Source organism: Acipenser ruthenus, chromosome 31 (assembly GCF_902713425.1).
Source record: "Acipenser ruthenus chromosome 31, fAciRut3.2 maternal haplotype, whole genome shotgun sequence".
Taxonomy (NCBI): domain Eukaryota; kingdom Metazoa; phylum Chordata; class Actinopteri; order Acipenseriformes; family Acipenseridae; genus Acipenser; species Acipenser ruthenus.
This window is the reverse complement of record NC_081219.1, coordinates 11,392,557-11,410,071: the sequence shown is the minus strand read 5'-3', so window position 1 is coordinate 11,410,071 and position 17,515 is coordinate 11,392,557. Positions and strand designations below refer to the sequence as shown.

Genomic DNA, 17,515 nt, shown 5'->3' with positions numbered 1-17,515 from the left:
ACTCACAAAACTCAACCACATCGCGCCACACCCCTAACCAGTAAAACCTATGCAAAATCCTGGCCCTCGTTTTATCTGCCCCCAGATGTCCCCCAAGCAAGTGCACATGTGCTAGATTTAATACAGTCAGATGGATGTGTTCCCCCGGAATAGCCCCACGTATTACCCGATACAGTAACCCTTGGTTTAATACAAAATGGGGTGTATGCCTTTCTTCTGCATTTTTCCAGTACTCCTCATCCGCCACCACTGCCTGTTCAAAAGCTGTTTTTAAGTTGCCGTCCTCAATTTGCGCTTGTTTAAAGTTTTCTCTGTCTAACTCGACGGCTTGACTAAGAAAATCTTCTGGTTGGCTTAATTCTGGCAAGATGGGGCTCCTCTGAGGAGTACTGGCCTGTGTGGATGGTCGATCTGCATGTTTCTGTTTAGCTAAAAACTTTCCCCCCTCCTTTTTTTTCTGAGATCTAGTTTTCCTTTCTCCCACAGAGGGCGCTATATCCTCATTATGAAAGGGAAACAGTTCTGTCTCATCTTCCGGTTTCTGCAATGAGGTGGAAGGTTGGGGTTCCTCCTCCCTCCCTACCTCTGTATTTGGATTGGAGGTGGACGGCTGCGTCCCCTCACCCTGTCCCCATAGGCCCGCCCCTACTTTAACCAACTCTAAAAACTGTGGGCAGTTTTTCCCTATGATCATCGCAAAGGGCAGGGCAGGAACTACACCAACCTTTACAAAAAAATTCTGGCCCACTACCTCCACCCCGATCACTACTGTGGGATATGGTTTAATGTCCCCATGAATACATCGTATGTAGACATCCTTACTATCTTGCGTGTACTTCTCCAATGGTACCAAGTCCCTGGTAACTAAAGTCTCTGAACTCCCCGAATCTATCAGAGCAACCACTTCTTGACCCTCCACCCTCACTTTAACAATAAAGGGATCGGTACTCACCGAGCTGGTTTGGAGACATGGTATACTTTGGCTGTGTCCAACATCCATTCTCTCTGGTGACTGCCGCCTGCACTGCCTGGCGATATGCCCCCTAGTGCCACATCGGAAACACTGGATAGATTCCTGCTGATTGGTGGCGACGGCAGGGGCCTCTTGTTTCCCTGGAAGGTGTCGTTGTGGTCCTTGCGGTCCTCTATGGCGGTCGTCTCCAGGCGCCGGTTTTGGGTCCAAGCGGACACGTGACTTGACTGGAGTGGTCCCTCTCTTCTCCTGGACCTGCCGGTCCGCATGCCCCAGAACCTGTGCTGCGGTATAGCGTTCCAAAGCAGCTATGGTGTCATCCAGGGTGCTGGGGTCTGTTTCTGCTACTCGCTCTCTGGCTGCCACAGGAAGGCTCCGGATGAACCTGTCCATTACCACCAACTCGACCACCCGTCCGGGTGAATTGAGCTCAGGGTTAAGCCATTTCTTCGCCAGGTGTAGCAGGTCGAATAGCTGGGAACGCCCTGGCCGCTCAGGGTTGTACTGCCAGTCATAGAACCGCCGAGCTCGAACTACTGTAGTCACCCCCAGTCGGGCCAGGATCTCTGCTTTTAACTTTGGATAGTTGCAAGCCGCTTCTTGGTCTAGGTCAACATAGGCTTTCTGCGCCTCCCCACACAGGAACGGCGCTAGTATGGTCGCCCACTCTGCTGGGGCCCATTTCTCACGCTCGGCGGTCCACTCAAAGACCCTTAAGTAGCCTTCTATGTCATCGTCGGGGGTCATCTTGGACAGCACCTGGCTGGGTCCAGTTTGTCGATGAGTCCCCAGGGTTTTCAGGACGAGTTCCTGGAACTGTAGCTGTTGATGCTGCATAGCTGTCAGCAAATGCTGCACTGTAGCGGTGAGTTCACCAGCGACTCCTGCCGCAGCTCCGTTGGCTCCTGCTGGCCAAGCAGCATCTTCCTTATCATGGGGGTTCACTGGAAACATCCTGACCACTGTGTGCAATAAAAGCCCCACTTCTGGTACCACTTGTGAGCGGGTGGGTGCACACAGAGAAAACAGACAGGAGTTTCCAAAACAAAGCACGTTTTATTTCAGTATTTTATAAGGCTTGCTCTTATACTGCAATGTCCGCTGCGTTATCGAGCCATGTCCATAACGAAATTAAACAGTTCAAACAAGATTTCAAACAAAACAAAAACCACCAAAACCAAAATGCCGACGTAAACCAACTGGACCAATAACCACGTCCAGTTGGTGAATAGGTCATTCGACCTGGGGTTTGGGTTTTTTCCAGGTTGCTTGGCTTCTTCTACCCTTACTCTGCAGTCCAGTCTTTTATGGATCCCAGCAGCGGGCAGGCCGTTCCTCGTAGCCCCTGTAGAGAATAGGGAATTGCAGACGCAAAGGACCACCACGTTATCCGACACTGGTTCCTGTTATTCTATTCCAGTCTTGTGGTAGATAAGCCCCAGAGGTTCTCAGGCAGGAACACAAAACAAACAACCCACCAGACTGCCGGCACATGCTCCCTTTTACCAGCCGGGCATTTGGCTGTTACAGGCTACAGGTGTGGGCCAATTAAGGCCAATGATAGTCTAACAATAGTCAAGCCATGATTGCCTACCTAACCACACCTGCAGCCTGTTAGCCTGTTAACTCCTTGACGTTATGGCAGGCATGTATGCTGCCCACAGGTCCATCTGATCATTACTGGCAACCTCTGTGGGCTCATACCAAGCCTGCCATGAACGACTCCTGGTGGTAAACTTGTGAGCTGGCTCACAATATATATATACACACACACATACACAGTGCCTTGCAAAAGTATTCATACCCCTGACCAATTCTCTCATATTACTGAATTACAAATGGTACATTGAAATTTCGTTCTGTTTGATATTTTATTTTAAAACACTGAAACTCAAAATCAATTATTGTAAGGTGGCATTGGTTTTATGTTGGGAAATATTTTTAAGAAAAATAAAAAATTGAAATATCTTGCTTGCATAAGTATTCAACCCCTGTGCTGTGGAAGATCCCAGTTTACACCGATGAAAGAAATTGCCCTAACGAGGACCTTACCATTGGCCTCCACCTGTGAACCATTAAAGCTGCTGTCACATTTTCTGGATAAAAACCCCACTGTTGAAGGATCACTGGTCAGACTGTGACTCTGAAGGAAAATGAAGACCAAAGAGCATTCTACAGAAGTTAGAGATAAAGTAATACAAATGCATAGATTAGGGAAAGGGTACAAAATAATATCCGTGTTTGGATATCCCAGTGAGCACAGTTGGATCAATAATTAGGAAGTGGAAGCTGCATCACACCACCCAGGCACTGCCAAGAAAAGGCCGTCCCTCAAAACTCAGCACTCAAACAAGAAGGAGACTTGTGAGAGAATCCACAGAGAAGCCAACAATCACTTTGTGGGTGGCATCAGACCAGAAACAGGAAGTAACACACAACGGACAGAGACAGTGAGGTTGGTGAAGCTGAGTACTTGGTTGTGCTCAGCATTTAATAAACAAAATAAGAGAACACAAAAACACCGGACACGGCACTTGAGGCCAAAATAAATAGACGAACAAAAACGTACTAAACAGTAAACAAACAAACGAACAAACACGGTGAGTGAAAACAACTATCAATTTAATTTACTTTATTTTATTTTACTTTCTCCTTCTCTCTCTCCCGTTCTCCACTCACCGAACACCCAACCCCGAGTGAGTGCTACGTGTCTCTATATATACTGTTGTGCTGGGATTCAATTACTAATTAATTATTCACTTGAATCCCAGCACGTGAATTCATTACGTGCAACCCCGTGCTCACATATTATTACATACTTTAAATGCACATGAAGTGCAATCCCGTGCCTAAATATAATTATACAATTTAAATCCTTGTGCTGCACACACCCATTTTTATCCCGTGTACCAACTACAATACACCAACATTTAACACACCACACGCAACCTACAACATATAACACACACATGCACACAGGGGCGGGGCACATTGCCACAAGGAGCTACAGAGTTCAGTGGCTGGGAGTGGAGTAATGGTGCACCAGTCAACCATATCAAGAGCTGATGTGGGAAAAGGTTTTGTGGTCAGATGAGACCAAGATAGAGCTTTTTGGCCAAAACTCAAAGCGCTATGTGTGGCACAAACCTAACACCGCCCATGCCTCAAGACACACCATCCCTACAGTGAAGTATGGTGGTGGCAGCATCATGCTGTGGGGATGCTTCTCATCAGCAGGGACTGGGCATCTTGATAAAATTGAAGGAAGAATGGATGGAGCAAAATACAGGGAAATACTACAAGAGATCCTGCTTCAGTCCGCTAAAAAACTGAAGCTTGGGAGGAAATTCACCTTTCAGCAGGACAATGATCCCAAGCACAAGGCCAAAGCAACATTGGAGTGGCTCAAGAACAAAAAGGTGAATGTCCTACAGTGGCCCAGTCAAAGTCCTGATCTCAATCCCATTGAGAATCTGTGGCACTATTTGAAAATTGCGGTCCACAAGCGTCGTCCAACCAACCTGAACAACCTTGAGAAAATCTGCCAAGAAGAATGGGCCAAAATCACTCCGACACTGTGTGCAAAGCTGGTACATACTTACCCCAAAAGACTTATAGCTGTTATTGCAGCGAAAGGTGGCTCTACCAAATATTAATGTGTGGCGGTTGAATACTTATGCAAGCAAGATATTTCAGTTTTTTATTTTTCTTAAAAATATTTCCCAACATAAAACCAACGTCACCTTACAATAATTGATTTTGAGTTTCAGTGTTTTAAAATAAAATATCAAACAGAACGAAATTTCAATGTACCATTTGTAATTCAGTAATATGAGAGAATTGGTCAGGGGTCTGAATACTTTTGCAAGGCACTGTGTGTATATATATATATATATATATATATATATATATATATATATATATATATATTGTAACTGTGTAACCTCATACCAAATGTTTAAGCTTCAGATGTTCAAGTGAAATGTCCTACAAGAGGATTGTTTTTTACCAATTCACTTCAGAAAACACCGATAACAGTTGGTATAACGCTTATAAATGTGTAAACTGTGTTTTAGAAATCCAATTTCTTACATATAAGCATTTGGAAGAGGTAATGCGCTGAAACAGAGAACACACACATCCATTAGCTCTCCAGCTGCTACAGCTCCATATTCTACTCTTTTAGATTATATCAATTTATTTATTTATTTATTTTTTAAACGCTTCGATAAAGATTTTTTTTTTTTTATAGAATTATGTAAGTGGAACCCGAATCATCATTCTATTTGTGTGGGTGTAAGATCTTTTTATAAAAGCCCCTTAACTGAATGCAACTTTACCAACCAGCAATGTGAATGAAAACTTCATCTGTTAAAAATCTGTTTAAATCCGATATCTAAATGAGCAGGAAGTAAAAACCAGTGAAACCTGAACCCATGACAACACACATCACAGCCTCCTCCCGTGCCCTTGTAATACCTGTAAACGAACCAAAAAAAAAAAAAAAAAAAAGGTGCAGTACAGAAAAAAAAAACATTGTGTCAATTTTACTGCTAAATGACCCGCCCAGTGAAACCCGACCAGTTCCCTGTAATTGAATCATTCTATTTATCAAAAGAGATCGAGCCACTCCCCACCTACAAGGGGAAATCATTTTCTAAAAGTAGCTTCTCCTTGAAGTGCCTAGCCTGACTGAGTCTTTCATTTGTGTTTGGCGAGAAAGCCAAATGTAAAAAATCTCAAGCTGCAGCAGAGTGCTGCACAGACCTCCAGACTCTGTGTGTGATGTAAATGGCAGTGCTACAGCTTTATTCAACCAACATTTGGACAGGCGTTTGAACAGCGTGGACCAGCCTGCTTTTTTACTGAGTGCAGTGAGGTCACACTCATCCCCTTCATTGAACCCTTAGACATTGTACATGTAAAGAAATAAAAAAAAAGAGGAGTTTAATAAGTACATAAACCGATTTCTTATCAAAGTTCAGGACGTTTGACAATCTGTTCGTCTTCCAACAAAATGATTATATATTATACATTATATATATATATATATATATAATTTTTTGTACACTGTGTTGTATGTGCTCCGTGTGCAACCGTTGCTGGTAGCGTCACGTGAGCTGTTCAGTGTGTTGACTTGATATGCAAATAAATCCTGTTCTCCTGCGGGGGGCGTATCAACTTCAACCTTCGTCTCGCTCTGCTGCCTGTCACTCAGCAGTGAATGCAGGCACCCACACTGCAGACGGCTACTCTGTCACAAGCATTAATACCCTGCATCTTTCTAAACAAGGGATTTAAGGGAGTTCCCTTATAAAAGCTGAATCTCAAAGCAATAATTGTGTGAATATAATGTACCCCCGTCCCTTTGCAGCGCCAACAATAAAGTCGCTGACAAGGTGAGTGTCTTTTATTTATTAACCACAAACAACTGTAGCTGGCTTCCAGTCTCACACTGTAGGCAGGTACTGTTTCTCACTCAAAAAACTGTCACACACTTTAACGGCTCCTCCACCATTCACACACAGAGCCGTGCAATCTAACTAACCCCATTCACTCCCGGCTGCACATACACACTCGCATGCATACCAGCTTAACAATACACACAATGTGTACAACACACAACAACCACAGCAGCGGGTCTTCTGAGCCCCCAGTTGTCCAGGTCGCTACAATAATAATTGTTACAGCTGTGTATAATGGTATTTAAAACAGAATTCATTTATCCACCTTTTTACATATCCGCCCTTACTCTGGTCCCACGGCAGGCGGCTATGCAACGGATTACTGTATATAGTGTGTGACTCTTAATTAATCAGAAGCAGCTTAAACACATACAGAGACACTCATTATTGTCACATTCCCTCGCCAAGGATCTTTATTTATTTATTCATCTCATAAGGCATAATCATATATATATATATATTCCACAGAAATCACATTTTGTAATAAATACCAAAAATATAACATCCTTATATTACCTATCCCCATTTTATTATTAACCTGATTGTTACCCATGAACCAAAGTGACGTGGGGAGACACGTAAGTAAGATAATCATAAAACTTTCTTTAACCTTTGTCAGTATTTCCAACATCCACTTATTCTTCTATTCAAAACATACAATATCCTTACAACAAACCAGTATAAAAATATATTACAATTCTAAATGTACTGTATTCCACTAATCACATTGCACTTTTATTTAACAGAGCATAAAAGCACTCAAATCCGCCTTGGTATTCCAGGACAACTCTACTCTGTCATACGCTGTGTTCAACGGGACATGGAAACCAGACTGCCAGTCCATCACAAGCCCTACCAGTTACAAACAAGCACAAATCAAACACATTACCCCTTGCTTTCCTGCATCCTTGAGACACACTCCCTCCCGCCAGTGGTTTTGGTATGCTCAACAAGATCACAACAAGAATAAAAGGTTTATTAAGCAACCAGGTCTATCAAACAGACCCAGAACTCTAAAACAGACTTGTATTCTTGACTTGTGTTTGCTGTATCTCAAGACAAACCTACATTACAAAAAAGGATTGTAAATGTGCTTAAAAAAATAGTGCAAATAAACCATGGACCCACCCACCTATGTTATGTGCCAATATCCCTTTCAAACCTAAGACATTGAAATCAGTTGCAGGAGAGATGATTATAGCTACCCCTTTTCCAATTGTTCCCAATTCAACCCAGCATTCAAATTGGAGTTACATTTGCTGATGTGTGTTCATATGTCATTGTGAACTAAATCTAACAGAAATGTTTATTCTCATCAGATTTAGACAGGTTGCTCCTAATTTATAAGGCATTTGGGTATTCCACAGAGAAATTATGTTCCATTGTTTGATGTCCAGACAGCGAAAAGAAAAGTGTCAAAACCCTGTTACAATGAGAAATCCAAACAGCTCATCAGCAAGTGTCTTTGGTATAACTGATTTTAAAACTCAATGATATGAACAGTTCCCTGTTCTGGTTCCTTGCTGGCTAAACATTGTCCCTTACTGCTGCATAGTCCTTCATAGCCCAAGCCAACTTGACATGTTCCATTTCTGTATGTATCTTATAATCCCAGCAGTACTCTGGTGATAAAATCAAGGTGGGCTTGTGTTCCAAAAAATACTTATTGAGATGGCTTTCATCATGCCATACAGCCTCAATTTTATTTTTCTTGTCTTCCATTATACCAGCATAGCAACTTCTCACTAGATCCAAAACCCGTGACGGGGTTCCCCCAAACACAGCCGCGTGGTAGTAGAAGTCCCCCTGCCCCATTTCAATGTATGCTTTGGATTCGGGTCGTCTCTCGTAGGTAAACTCAGTATTGGGTAAATTCATGAACCAGGCTTGGGCCTGGGCCACGAGTTCCCCCAGTGTCTCCACCCCGTAGGGGGCTCGGAAGTCCATGTCCACGTCCATGCAAAACACATAGTCTACCTCGTCCTTGATGAAGTCCTGCAGCATGTCTGCCAGAGTCTTCATGCGCATCATGCTGACATCCTGCCACCTGGCTTCTTTTGCAACAACCCGGGATTTTAAGAAGCGGCTGGTTCCATATTCAATGTACGGGAGTTTGGAGTGATCATCCACCATCACGTAGTAGATAACTTTGTGGCCAGGCATGAAATATTTATCTGCAGAGGCCAGAAACTTCTCCAAATACTTATCCAGGTATCTGTGTGACAGTAAGAGATATTTGGTTAGTCTCACCACAACAAAACAACAACTCGTAGCTATAAACAGATGCACACACTAGTTTTGTTTCCTGATCTCCATTCTTAATTCCTTTTTGATATTTGTTACGCCATGACCGAACACTATTTTTTTTTTTAATGTATTTTTACTTGATAGCGAAGTTCATAAAATAAAAGGCATGGCATGTTTCTTATATATACATTTTGTTGAGGAATTAAACTTGGCTATATAAAGCCAAATGAGTGCCAGCCAGCTGAAATATTTAATAAATGACTCAGAATCGCTTGGTGCCGCCTACCTGTTTTGCAACCTCTAATCTACGCCTGCCTGTGCCAGCCAAGCATGAAGAAAACATGCGACATCTTGTTCCCTGGTTAACATTTACATTCCAGGAAGTAACAAGTTAGTTCCAGTATTCATTTACAGCATGCTAAAAAACCAGTTACGGCAGACACCATTGCAAAAACACATTTTTACAGATAAGTTTCACACACCTACAAAATATATGCTGTTGAAGAAACACTGTACTTGTGAGACGGCTTGCTCTTTAAAAATGTGCTGCATTTGTCTCATCAGGGACGGGGGCACCTAACTATTTAAAGTGGAGGGGGCAAAGGCAAAAAAATATTTTTTGCCAAGAAGCTCTGGAAAACCTAATTTTTACTGTTCAATCTTTTTGAAGGTACAGTTTTTGTAATAGTAAACCCAAAAAATTGGACAGGTGTTTCAACATGAAATACAGAATATCTACTAACTGAGCATTTATTAAATACAAACACAAGTAGCACCGAATGGTAGAACCAGTTCCAGTGGCATATCGGCACAATGCTGTACAGCACCTATAATTCCAATACGCAGCTTATTGAAGTAAAATCAGGCTTGTGTGGTTTTGAAGTGCCACTTTTTGATATATTTACTACTGCTTAATCCAAGTTAAAAATAAAAGATTTTGGTGGGAATTGAACTTGAACTTGTTCATGTCCCGCGGCAACATTACCCAAATTCTTAATTCGAAAACCCAACATTTAATTTTTAAAAACGGTCTGATACTCTCTCTTCCTTAACTTTTTTCTTTAATAATGGTCTTACTCTCTCTTTTCCTTCAGATATTTTTGTGAGTAATAAATACAAAATATATGCCTATATTTAAGTATTAGTATTTCGTGCAGTTGTCTCTCCTGACCGCCTGCCGAGTTCACATTCACTTAAAGTATTTTCGTACTGTTAGCTAACTTTAGCCACGGTGCAGACCTTGGGTCAAACCAATATGTTCGTGTAGGGAGAAGTTATTGTGATTATTTATAAATGTGGCCCGTCCACTGAATACTTTTAATTATTTTAAAGCAACAATGCCAAACACAATAAGGTATAATACACAAATAATGAACGTAAAAAGTGTGGGGGGGGGGGCACCCATGGGTTAGGCGCCTATGATCAGGGATACCGGTTTTAAGATATTTAGTGCCCGAGTGTGGTAATTTAGTGCTCTTTCTTCTTAGTGAGAAATTAAAATGACTTTTACAAACAAATTAAACAAAAACAGAGAGCGGTGCTCTCATACCCCCCCCCCCCCCCCCCCCCAAAAACAAAAAATTTTAAAAAAGTGTTTGTAAGCAACAGAAACACCTACTTCCCAAGTGCAAACACAGTCAGCCCGATGGTCACGGGATTGTTCCTGTAAAACTCCTCCAAATAGGTCCTGTTAAAAGTCCCCTCCCACAGAATAGGGGCATTCCAGGGGGTCTTTGTCCGCAACTCGACTTTATTGCTGTCCGGGAATCAGCAGAGACAGAGAGAGAGAGAAACACCTGGTTAAGATGCATGTTGATACAGTCGACGCTCGTTATACCTTCCATTATGGATAAATGCCATTATATTGTAGCAAGGCTGGCAGCACTTCCCACATATTGTGAATATGTGCCCAAAAGAACAAACGTTACGTTGAATTAAACAGAGAGACAGGGCTGGTCGCAAACTGTAAACTTCACAGCATGACAGTTAACTAAAGAAATACAGCTATGGCCAATAGTTTTGCATCACCCTATAAAATGTTCATTTTACTCCATAAATTTGAATGAAACCTGCTGAATAATGTCCCTTTAACATATCGAATTACATAACACTTTGTAGTATTCTATATGATTTGTGAAAAACTGACAGATTGAAAAATGTGACAAAACGAAATCTAACATGAAATACTATAATACTGTTATGGCTTTGGTAGACTTTTGCAATATCATTTTGTAGTTTCTTTGATTACATGATGTTAAATAAAAGATCTTAATTATGTTCATATAGATTTTTTTTAAAATTTTGTATTACATCTCAATCCTAAAATTCTAGGTGATGCTAAACTTTTAGCCATAGCTGTAGATCTGCACATCAAGTTGACAACGTTGATGTTTTCAAGGGAGAAACAATTGCAATGTAAACTTACCTGGGAAGAAACCAGTCCTGCAATGATAGTTTCTCACTTATCCTGAATGGAAATGGACTGAAAGCGTTTCATTTTAAAACATGGTTTCAAAGACGTTTATTAAAAGTCAGTACCAATACAGGTGTTGCAGAAAAGTAAAGCTCAGATACATTAAACTTTAACTGTGCATGACTGGATGAACTTTACTCACAAAGAGCAATATACATAAGTTACTAATGAGTTATAAATGTGCCTGTGGTTTTTACTTTTAAAACAAAAGTGAAAGCAGGTAAAACAATAAATAAAAATAAAAATAAAAATGAAATACATGGGCTGCACTCATAATATCAGAGGAGTTTATACCATATACAACATGTGGAAACTTACTGGTTCTGAGGATCTGGATTTGAGGTTGAGTTTTCAACCAACCTAAAAATTAAAAAAAATTAAAAAAATAAAAATAATACCATACAATCCCTACACTTTTTTTAACATACAAAAAGTACTAAGCAAAGGCAGGAAGGCACATGAATTCATTTTAAAACTACGATGCACATTCGCTGTAAACTTTTTTCCAGCAAAAGGCTACAGTGCTAAAAAAAAAAAAACATTTGTCGAATACCAAAGTGTATTTTATTTGTGAAAACCATCTTTACATAAGTCAACTTTTTTCTCTCATCTCACCGAGACCTGAATTTGCCTGTAGATCAAACAGATCACTAACACATGAACACACAGATATCATCACCCAAAACACTAATGTCACACAAGTTCTGGGGCAACCTACCTAGAGTTAAAGGTCTTGCAAATATTGGGTAGGTAAGGTTTGAAGTCCGTCCACTTGTCTGTGCTGCAAAATAAATGAATATTGGGCTGATGCTGCAGCTTAATGAGGTTAGTATTAGTTTGCAAATGCAATCACAGTGGAGAGACATGCTGGGATTAGTAATGATGTAAACAGAAATAGTTTAAACAGGACAAGGGAAAAGGACAAGCCATTCACTCCAAAGGTTTCATTGGCAACGGTTTTCTGAAGTCACAAAACAAACATTTCAGGAATTCAATTCAAGGGCTCTTCATGATATTTGTTGCACAGTGACCTTCTGAGAATTTTGCCCAGGGTGAAAAAAATTATTATATGGGAGTAACACCCTAATTATATATATTGGATAGGGACCCCCTTCAAGAAACCAATACAACATTTTGAAAAGTTTCTGTTTTTTAACATACAAATCATTGCTGCAGTGTTTATAAGAAACGCGCGGGTGAACATTGAGAGAGGTACGACCCACGAATCTGGGAATAAAAATATATTGCTGTGATAGAGCAACGGTAAAGTGTTGGGCGTCCTTTTAAGTAGGATTTCAGGAAGTATTTAATAATTAAAGGGCCCTTTAAGTACAGCATGTTATACTTACTCTGTATTGCTTATAGAAGAACACAAGAATAAATTCACAATGATCAAGAGATGCATTAACACAGCAGAGGGAAGCTGATTCAGTACTTTATTGCAAGAGGCCGGAAATTCAAACAAGTAGAAACAGAACTGAGACTGAGCACAAAAACCAAATCAAAATGCTGCGATACATGACTATGATTTCTTGCATTAATCAAACCGGCTGCTTCCCCTGATGATGCAAGGGAACCGACCTGAGGACCTGCAGATGTTACAGACTACCTACAAAGTAAGGTGTGCAAGCTGGAATCATACTAGGTTTTTTGAAGATATCGGATATCTTTTTATTTTTAATGAAAAACAGTGCACGACAGGTAGGGTTTCAGAAAGTATTTAATTAGCTAAAAGACCCGTTCAATAAAGCACATTATACTTACTATTTATAAGCACAAAAGGACAGTATGAATGAGAATGTGATGATGACAACAACTCTTGTTTTAGGGTTCATGATTTATCTAAAAAAAAACAAAAAAAACACACAAAAAATTAACAAGCAGAAGATGAAGAACACATGAAGAGTATTTTATTTAATTTTTTTTACAGTTATATTAGTTTTATTCCGAAGCCCCTCATGTATGTATTTCCTCATTGCTCTCGTCCCATTCTTCCCTGTGCAGTTCTCAATGCGTCTAAGCATTTGAGAGAGATAATGAGAACTCTAATGCTGCTTGGAGAAAATCAAACAGTGAAACAATTAAAAATGTAGTTTGCTTAGATTGATTACCTAAATACATACAGTGCTTCTGATTTAGAAAGAAAACAACGATGTTCAAAAAACCTCACCCTTTTACGACATGCCCGGGTTTAAAAGGCATGTTGTATGCAGACAGGCTAAAAGAATTGAATCTATTCAGTCTTGAACAAAGAAGACTACGCGGCGATCTGATTCAAACATTCAAAATCCTAAAAGGTATAGACAATGTCAACCCGGGGGACTTCTTTGACTTGAAAAAAGAAAAAAGGACCAGGGGTCATAAATGGAGATTAGATAAAGGGGCATTCAGAACAGAAAATAGGAGGCACTTTTTTACACAGAGAATTGTGAGGGTCTGGAACCAACTCCCCAGTAATGTTGTTGAAGCTGACACCCTGGGATCCTTCAAGAAGCTGCTTGATGAGATTCTGGGATCAATAAGCTACTAACAACCAAACGAGCAAGATGGGCTGAATGGCCTCCTCTCGTTTGTAAACTTTCTTATGTTCTTAACATCAGCTTTGTAAAATTACTGCCACAAAATGGTTCATTTTGTTTGAAACCCAAAATTGAACTTAACATAGATAATTTAATTCTACATTATAATTTCCAAGACCACAATGTGACAAACACATTAGGACCCAGGTCTATTTCAGGAGTTAAAGTAACAATGAAAATATGAAGTCAGTATCTCAAGTGGTTTATGCAATATTTGTTCATAACTTAAAAACCCTTGATCAGAATTCTCAGGTAAAACATATGAAAAATAATAAATAATAAAAATCAAGTTTGTTTAGACTACTTGTTTTTACTATGAACTGATCTAAGCACCATGTTACTGGATTCTCAGCTGACGCTCTATCCTTCACTATTGCATAATTGTACATATATACATGGTCTTAATCCTAACCGGTTGCATCTTATGCTGTATTTTAGTAGTATAATTTGCACTTAAACTATACTGTATTTAAATATACAGTATAGGCGTCTGCCAAATAATGAATAAATAATATTGATGAATTATTAAATATATACTAAGTATAAATAGGATGCATACAAACCTTTTACCAACACCTCGATGTGTTGTGACATCTGTTTAAAAGACGTGTTGTCGTTAAATCTCAAAAAGCAACAGGTGTTACTTCCTCTTTGTTATTTGTGAGATGTTCGTCTCTAATTAGGTCAAAGCTAATAGTTGTATTATTATTATTATTATTATTATTATTATTATTATTATTATTATTATTATTATGTTCCGTTTAATGACATAACGTCACGACAGTAAAGGGTTTGTTTCTGTGTGAAAAATATATCTACTTAATCTGCTATTAACAAACAATATATAGCGGGGTATAACAGTTACAGTTATGTATTAACTGAGGTGTAAACTAAGCTTTAAAAAGAACTGCACAGTACAAGTTAAACTCTCAGTATAAATGTGCCCAGCCTAATAATATTTCAGGTGATGTGTGTTTACAGTAAAGTGTAAGGGGCTTCCCAGCAGCCGCAAACAAACAGTACTGTACTTATTTTTTGTAGTAGCGTTATTTATTTTGCAATACAAAAGAATAAGGTGCACCGACAAGAAAGGGTAATGTAGGCTGCATCAGATATATTAGCGCCGGTGCTAAATGAAACCACAGCATTTTTTTCTTTTTTTTAGCTCGAGCGTTTTTCGTGGCACACATCATAAATAGTAAACTATTAACAATATATACACATAGTCTGGAGGGAAAAAAACACAACATGTACGTTTAATTACACAAATAACACACAATACTAGCCTACGAAAACACCGTACATGCGAACATGAAATATAGCCTACAGTATGAAAAAGAAACTAAAAAAACGAGGCTCTCGATAGGTTTATCTAAAAAAAAACCCGTTGTTTTGACGTTTTATTCAAATTCAGTGCTTGGAGAAATTATGCTGTAATAACAAATCCTGCTCCATCTGAATTTAATTTAAACTTACCCTAAGTTTGCAACCTCCTTCCCTCAAAATGTTGTACAGATCTGAGGCTTGTTACTGTTTCTATTCCAAACCAGATCATTTAAGACTGGTCCGGCTCTAGCTCAAGAAATATCATCTGAGAGGGTGGAGACCGCTTTACATCACGTGACTTCTTTCTTTTTGGCGACAGAAAACAAGAGGAAGAAACCATGATGGAACCCTTCCGTTTATATATACGATTACACTAATTAAAAGAATGCAAGCGATCGCTATTATACATTGTTTTGTTTTCTTCTTAGTTTCATTTTCAAGTTTTATTTAGATTCGTAATATTTCGCAGAGCGGTATTTATAACTAGAAGCCCTCTTTCAAATGACATTGGACGTCCAATACCCTTCTGTGGTCATCTTTCCATTAACTCTAGTAGAAATAGTTTAATAACGGTCACCATTTCGTGTATCGAATTGAAATTTGAATGCATTGTTGTGTTTTTTTTCAATGCGCAGTGGCACACCGCGTTTTAAAAAAAGGTTTCGACAAATAGGTTTCGACAAGGCTACATACATGCATACCAAAAACAAAAAAAAAACATTTTTTAAAGACTTTATACAGTCAGAAACAAAAATAGTCACTGCCACCAAAGGAGTATGATTCGAATTGATGAGAATTGAATACAGAAGAACGTCGCATATCCGACCCCCTGTGGACTGGGGTATAGGCTGAACTATAGAAAAAGCATTTACACATCCATAAATAGGTTACTGAACAATAACAACACGCTTTAAACATGGGGACATGGGGGCATTTTTTATTTAAAAGTAAGCAAAGGTAAACGAGATTAATTACAGTGTTGCTATGCAGCTTGTTGCTATAAGCCATCTCCACGCAAAACTTAAAAAAAAAATTAAAAATACAAAACAAACGGTAAATGTACAGTAAACTGTAAATGATGACTTCTTTCTTAACTCTAGAAGTCCCTGCCTCCCTGGTTTCTGCTTTCTTAATCTCTCTGTCACTGAACCTTGCACTCTTTCTTGATATTGCCTACACAGCCGATAAGAAGCTCGGTTTGAATATTGATTCGGCTGTAAAACAAACATATAAACACATAGCACAGAAAAAGTTTACTCGACTGGTGTATTAAAACGTCACTGACACACACACCCAGCCCGCCTCTCTTAAAGGGAAACTCACCAAAAGGCTGAAGCTGCATTTGCTGCCGATGCCATTACTGTCGCACCCTGCTTTTATTATTTCTTTCTTTATTTAGCGAGGCGGTTAACTGCAGGGCGGTTATGTGACGGTCGGATATGCGACGTTCCACTGTGTTGTCTATCGTGTCACTAGGACGCTTCTGTAGATATCAGTATTTAGTATTTTCTCGAATTCTGCAATTCTCTGCTATCAACAATAATTGTATATATTATAAATATATCTTCTTTCAAAGCTTGGCCTAATAGCGTGTATTTATGCAGTGATACATTGTGTGTATTTTAACAGGGTGAACCTCATCTGGAATAATAATAATAATAATAATAATAATAATAATAATAATAATAATAATAATAATTGGTTTGAAAACTGAAAAATACATATTCTTTCATGGTTCAGCAAACATAGTAGTTCTGATCAATAAAGGTAACCAAATCTCTCTCTCTTTATATTCATCTGAAGATTCTTTTTTTTAAATACCTTAACCTTTTTTTTCACTTCTAGATCATGTTGACATTCGTTAGCATACTCGGGTTCTTTAAATGATTTGTATAATATATATTTTTTGTAGTACTGAATTAATTAATGTACTTTTCCCTTCAGAGAACGAACTTTGTGGACGATTTGGGTAGGTTTCATTTTTCCTCTCTTTTTCTGCAATGACTTATGTTACAGAAAAGTGAGACAGAAATGATAATCACACAACTTGCACATATTGCAGTTTATACTTTTGAAATTGATAAACCAGTCGTCTTCCTTTTTTGTAGATCTGTTTTTCTGATATTTCCCGTAAGGTAGTAGCATTTAACAGAAATATCAGTATATTTTAAGTCATGGGTTCATTCCCCACATTATCAATTTTTCACATGAATCGCATGCCACGGTTGTCATATGTTGACCAATCCCAGATTCAATCCAGTGAAGACTGTGTTATTGGTATTGGTTCATCTGAGACTATCTTCTTAGGATCATATCAGGGAACACCAGCAGCAATAAAGCAAATTCCTCTTCATGAAGCAAACCACAGTGAAATAATGCATGAAATTCAAATTCCTCTTCATGAAGCAAACCAGAGTGAAATAATACATGCAATTCAAATTCCTCTTCATGA

At 39.2% G+C, this 17,515-nt stretch overlaps 1 protein-coding gene across 2 annotated transcripts; it reads right to left on the bottom strand.

Annotated features, from left to right (window-relative positions):
* Nucleotides 1-6,822: 6,822 nt before the first annotated feature.
* LOC117396684 (N-acetyllactosaminide alpha-1,3-galactosyltransferase-like) lies at nucleotides 6,823-15,341 on the bottom strand. 2 transcript variants are annotated; one of them, XM_059005521.1, is made up of 7 exons: nucleotides 15,214-15,341; nucleotides 12,923-13,000; nucleotides 11,877-11,939; nucleotides 11,477-11,518; nucleotides 11,111-11,152; nucleotides 10,304-10,441; nucleotides 6,823-8,653 (listed from the first exon to the last, which is right to left on the bottom strand). In XM_059005521.1, the coding sequence occupies exons 2-7, from the start codon at nucleotides 12,991-12,993 to the stop codon at nucleotides 7,966-7,968; spliced, it is 1,044 nt and encodes a 347-aa protein (XP_058861504.1). In that variant the 5' UTR covers nucleotides 12,994-13,000; nucleotides 15,214-15,341; the 3' UTR covers nucleotides 6,823-7,965. The 2 variants fall into 2 exon arrangements, with proteins under 2 accessions (XP_058861504.1, XP_058861503.1); XM_059005520.1 differs by having other exon boundaries at nucleotides 11,111-11,167; nucleotides 15,214-15,340.
* Nucleotides 15,342-17,515: the final 2,174 nt, after the last annotated feature.